This window comes from Festucalex cinctus, chromosome 2, assembly GCF_051991245.1.
Source record: "Festucalex cinctus isolate MCC-2025b chromosome 2, RoL_Fcin_1.0, whole genome shotgun sequence".
Classification (NCBI taxonomy): Eukaryota; Metazoa; Chordata; class Actinopteri; order Syngnathiformes; family Syngnathidae; genus Festucalex; species Festucalex cinctus.
The window spans coordinates 30,591,168-30,597,167 of NC_135412.1; the positions used below are offsets into that span (position 1 = coordinate 30,591,168).

The 6,000-nt window shown below is 46.5% G+C and overlaps 1 protein-coding gene across 2 annotated transcripts in view; it reads right to left on the minus strand.

The window, feature by feature from the left end:
• LOC144014516 (muscarinic acetylcholine receptor M4-like) overlaps nucleotides 1-5,443 on the minus strand; it is a 46,038-nt gene extending 40,595 nt beyond the window's left edge. For both annotated transcript variants that reach the window (XM_077514478.1, XM_077514477.1), the window contains exon 1: nucleotides 5,067-5,443. In XM_077514478.1, coding sequence (XP_077370604.1) covers nucleotides 5,067-5,121 — 55 coding nt within the window. In that variant the 5' untranslated portion in view covers nucleotides 5,122-5,443. The remainder of the gene's footprint in view (nucleotides 1-5,066) is intronic.
• Between the last annotated feature and the right edge of the window lie 557 nt (nucleotides 5,444-6,000).

Below are 6,000 nucleotides of genomic sequence, written 5' to 3' on the forward strand. Positions count from 1 at the left end.
GAAGCCCCGCCCCAGCTCACTACCTTTCTATATATACACTCCCATTATATATATATATATATATATATATATATATATATATATATATATATATATATATATATACATCATATTGAAATTCATATATATAAATTCATCATATTAAAATCTAAATATCTAAATACATAATCTAAATAAATAAATAATCTAAATACATATTACATAAACCCCTCCGTGAGCCGGCACCTTACCGTGGTGGAGGGGTTTGCGTGTCTCAATGATCCGAGGAGCTATGTTGCCAGGGGCATAAAGCCCCAGCCAGCAGGTCCTAGGTGAAGGGCCAGACTAAAGTTTCCCTTGCCCTGACGTGGATCACCGAGGCACCCCTCTGGAGCCAGGCCTGGAGGCGGGGCTCGTTGGCGAGTGCCTGGTGGCTGGGCCTGCGCCCATGGGGCCCGGCCGGGCACAGCCCGAAGAGGCAACGTGGGTCCCCTTTCCCATGGGCTCACCACCGGTGGGAGGGGCCAAAGGGGTCGGGTACAGAGTAGGCTGGGTGGCGGCCAAGGGCAGAGACCTTGGCGGACCAACCCCCAGCTACAGAAGCTGGCTCTCGGGACATGGAATGTCACCTCTCTGGCAGAGAATGAGCCCAAGCTGGTGTGTGAGGCCGAGAAGTTCCGACGAGACATAGTTGGACTCGCCTCCACACACAGCTTGGGCTCTGGTACCCGTCCTCTCGAGAGGGGTTGGACTCTGTTCCACTCTGGAGTTGCCCACGGTGAGAGGCGCAGAGCAGGTGTGGGCATACTTATTGCCCCCCGGCTCGGCACCTGTACGTTGGGGTTTACCCCGGTAGACGAGAGGGTAGCCTTCGGGTGGGGGGACGGGTGCTGACTGTTGTTTGTGCATATGGACCAAACAGCAGTTCAGAGTACCCACCCTTTTTGGAGTCCTTGGAGGGTGTGCTGGAGAGTGCTCCCCCTGGAGACTCCCTCGTCTTGCTGGGGGACTTCAATGCTCACGTGGGCAATGACAGTGAGACCTGGAGGGGCGTGCTTGGGAGTAACGGCCCCCCCGATCAGAACCCAAGCGGTGTTGTGTTATTGGACTTCTGTACTCGTCATGGACTGTCCATAACGAACACCATGTTCAAACATAAGGGTGTCCATATGTGCACATGGCACCAGGATACCCTAAGCCGCAGTTCGATGATCAACTTTGTAGTTGTGTCATTGGATTTGCGGCCACATGTTTTGGACACTAGGGTCAAGAGAGGGGCGGAGCTGTCAACTGATCAACACCTGGTGGTGTGTTGGCTCCGTTGGTGGGGGAAGATGCCGGTCCGACCTGGCAGACCCAAACATATTGTGAGGGTTTGCTGGGAACATATGGCGGAATCCCCTGTCAGAAAGAGTTTCAACGCCCACCTCCGGCAGAACTTCTCCTTTGTCCCGGAGGAGGCGGGGGACATTGAATCCGAATGGGCCATGTTCCGCGCCTCCATTGTTGGGGCGGCCGATCGGAGCTGTGGCCGTAGGGTGGTCTGCGCCTGTCACGGCGGCAATCCTCGAACCCGTGGTGGACACCAGTGGTAAGGGATGCCGTCAAGCTGAAGAAGGAGTCTTATTGGGCCTTTTTGGCCAAGCGGAACGCGGCTTCGGCGGTTGCTGAGGCAAAAACTCGGACGGTGGCAAGGCCCCGGGGGTGGATGAGATCCACCCGGAGTTCCTAAAGATTCTGGATGTTGTGGGGCTGTCGTGGTTGACACGCTTCTACAGCATCGCGTGTACATCGGGGACAGTGCCTCTGGATTGACAGACCGGGGTGGTGGTCCCCCTTTTTAAGAAGGGGGAGGGTGTGTTCCAACTATAGCGGTATCACACTCCTCAGCCTCCCTGGTAAGGTCTATTCAGGGGTGCTGGAGAGGAGGGTCCGTCGGGAAGTCGAATCTCTGATTCAGGAAGAGCAGTGTGGTTTTCGTCCTGGCCATGGAACAGTGGACCAGCTCTACACTCTCAGCAGGATCCTCAATGGTGCGTGGGAGTTCGCTCAACCAGTTCACGTGTTTTGTGGATTTGGAGAAGGCGTTCGACTGTGTCCCTCGGTGAGTCCTGTTGGGGGGGTACTTCGGGAGTACGTGGTACCGGGCCCCCTGATACGGGCTGTTCGATCCCCGTACGACCGTTGCCAGAGTCTGGTCCACATTGCCGGCAGTAAGTCGGATTACCCAAAGGTTGCCCTTTGTCAACGATTCTGTTCAGAATTTTTATGGATAGAATTTCTAGGCGCGGCCAAAGCGTTGAGGGGGTCCGGTTTGGTGGCCTCAGCATTGCATCTCTGCTATTTGCAGATGATGTGGTGTTGTTGGCTTCATCAAGCCGGGATCTCCAACTCTCACTGGAGCGGTTCGCAGCCGAGTGTGAAGCGGTTGGGATGAAGATCAGCACCTCCAAATCTTAGACCATGGTCCTCAGTCGGAAAAGGGTGGCGTGTCCTCTCCGGGTCGGGGATCAGATTTTTCCCCAAGTGGAGGAGTTCAAGTATCTTGGGGTCTTGTTCACGAGTGAGGGCAGGATGGAGCGGGAGATCGACAGGTGGATCGGTGCAGCGTCTGCAGTGATGCGGACTCTGTATCGGTCCGTTGTAGGGAAAAGAAAATAACTGAGCCAAAAGGCGAAGCTCTCGATTAACCGGTCGATTTCGTTCCAACCCTCACCTATGGTCACGAGCTGTGGGTCGTGACCGAAAGAACAAAATCCCGGATACAAGTGGCCGAAATGAGCCTCCTGGACGCCTCCCTAGAGAAGTGTTCTGGGCATGTCCCACCAGCGGGAGGCCCCGGGGACGACCCAGGACACTCTGGAGACACTATGTCTCTCGGCTAGCCTGGGAACGCCTTGGGATCCCGCCGGTGAAGCTGGTTGAAGTGACTGGGGAGAGGGAGGTCTGGGTTTCCCTCCTAAAGCTGCTGCCCCCGCGACCCGACCTCGGATAAGCGGTAGAAGATGGATGGATGGATGGATGGATATTACATAAAGACATATTTACAGCAATGTATTTATTATAAAAAAAAATCTATATCATATAATATAAATAAATATAAAAATAATATAAATATAATATAAACAAATCTAAAAATATAAATATAATATATAATGTATTCATTTTAATATTTATTTCATGCCCCATTTAAATTAATTTCAGGATGGTGTTTTGAAGGTGCATTAACATGTTCGACGTGACTTGGGCAAGAGTTTTTGAAGCACTTAAGGCAAATAGTCTGGGTCTTGTCGATTCTGCGATTTTCATTTCTTTCCTCAGCCAGGTTGCTGAAATGCTCCCATACTGCTGACATAAATGAGCTTGGAGCATTTGTAATTTCAAGGTTATTAGTTGATCTAGCCATGTTTCTTCCTCTTCTCCGCTTTAATCTCCTCACTTAGTTGAAAAGAACTAACATTAGCAGTAGCCACAGTTTTGCTCACTTTGGAAAAGGTAATCACATGACACATAGTAGGAGGAGTCTTAGTAATAATAAGAGTACTGTAGTGATATTTTGTTTTGTACACTGAGCTCTTATGACTTTATCAGATTGACGGCATAAACTGGACTCTGTGTGGCAGTTTTCCCATTTCAAAGATGACTCCGATTTGTTTCTTCAAGTAGAACAATTTCAATATTGTAAAGGTACGTAACATCAAATAAAAGTGAACCACTGTAATGTTTTGTAGGTGGGAACATATCCTCTGTTATTGCTGTTTTTGTTTTCAGCCCATAGCTATGGCTAAAAATATATCTTTGATGTCATTTTGTGGCATCTTCGGGCTGACATTGAAATGAAGACAGGAGCCATCTTGTGGCACCTATAAGCAATCACAAATCATTTTAGGTTGTTGACATTTGTTTGCAGATTTTCGCTATTCACCCAGCGCTTCGGTCCCTATTCCACTCGGATTGTGGGGGAATAATGCGGACCTGTCCTGTACACTTAAATGATTGACTGATGCAAAGGCTAATTGTACTTTCTGCTACCTAAAATACATTTAATTGTTCTGCTTGTCACTATATGTCACTGGCATAGATAATGAATACACATTTTATTGTAGTAAATAAATAATCCATCCATCCATCCATCCACCCATCCATCCATCCATCCATCCATCCATCCACCCATCCATCCACCCATCCATCCATCCATCCATCCATCCATCCATCCATCCATCCATCCATTTTCTTAACCGCTTGCTCCTCACAAGGGTTGTGGTGGGTGCTGGAGCCTATCCCAGCCGACTTCGGGCAGTAGGCGGGGTACACCCTGAACTGGTTGCCAGCCAGTCGCAGTAAATAAATAATTTGCAGATCAATTAGTAATTTAGAATAATAAAATTGGCACATCTGAGGACCTCTTACGACTCACTGATTGAGAATCTTTAGTGTAGAACTACAATTACCTTTCCAGTTAGGCAAAGACAAAGAGCAGAGCCACAACTCTGCAGCACATCAGTGGAGTTATAGCCTAAAACATTAATATTCACACCAAACTGTATCGTAGAAAGTAAATGTAAATGAAAATGATATCACATTGCTTCAACTCTGCTGCGTCAATATTTTGCACAATGATCACAGGAACTTTATTCCGGAATATTTATTTCTTTATTTATTTATTTATTCATTTCTATCTATCTATCTATCTATCTATCTATCTATCTATCTATCTATCTATCTATCTATCTATCTATCTATCTATCTATCTATCTATCTATCTATCTATCTATCTATCTATCTATCTATCTATCTTGGTCGTCTTTGTTTAACGTGTGTATTTGTTGTGCTTGCTGTGTACCACTGCATCACAATGACAACTGTCCCCAATATTTTGGTTACCTCAATGAGTTAGATGAATAATATAATTTTGAGAAAGGTATAGGCTTGATGCATCCATCGTACAATATATTTCGCAAGTGGCCCTAGATGCTGTGGCTCCAATACACACAACACTTATATAGGATGAAAAGCCACGCGCGCAAATTGGACCACTTGTCATCACTAAAGAGTTAAAGGTCAAATTTGGAATGTTTCGGACTCACCATTGAAGTTCCAGAGAGGCGGAAGCCCTCCAACTCCATCACTGATGTTACTCATGTCGCATGTCCAGCGGTTAGTTCCACAGTGTTCGTTTTCCTTCTTCTCACTCAGCTTGTTTTTTCCCCCCTTCTTCTTTCTCCGAGCCAAATGAATGAGCCAGCCTGTTTGTTTCGACACCACCTTAATTGTGTGCGTCGGTCTTAGTCTTCACAGACAGTTGACCCGATCGAGCGCGCGCACCTGTCATGATTCATCTTCGTGTGCGTGACATCTACGGCAGGAATCGATGTGCGCCGAACTGCTGGCAAATATTAACAAGTCAAATATACATTTTTGAAAAATATTGACGCGAAGCATGTGTGGAGGGTTTCCTCACTGAAGTGGATGAGCAGGAGCGGAGCGCCGCGCGCGCGAAGAGAGAGAACAGGGCTCGTGACGTCACGTGCCACCTTCTTCACCTTTGGGCTTGTTCAATTTAACAGAGGTTCTCAAACTTTTTACACCAAGTATAATCTAAAAACTCTATGTGTTTATTAAAAACGAGACAGGTTTTATTCCTTAAAAAGTACATGAGATATTTTTGTAACTCAATGTGTTGAACATTAATAATGTGCTTCAATAGTTAGTAGTGCAAAAATAAAAATAAAATAAAAATCAGTTAAAAAATGCATTTAAAAAAAAGTCTAAAAGGGATACTTGACTCAGTAAGCCATGTTCAACATTATAATATTTTGTCTATAATTAATGTAATAGCTTAATTATTTTTCATCCATCCATCCATCCATCCATCCATCCATCCATCCATCCATCCATTTTCTTAACTGCTTGCTCCCCACAAGGGTCGTGGGGGTGCTGGAGCCTATCCCAGCTGGCCTCGGGCAAATTATCTTTCATGAACAATTAATACCTGTAAAAACGAATTTTTCCACTTGCTGT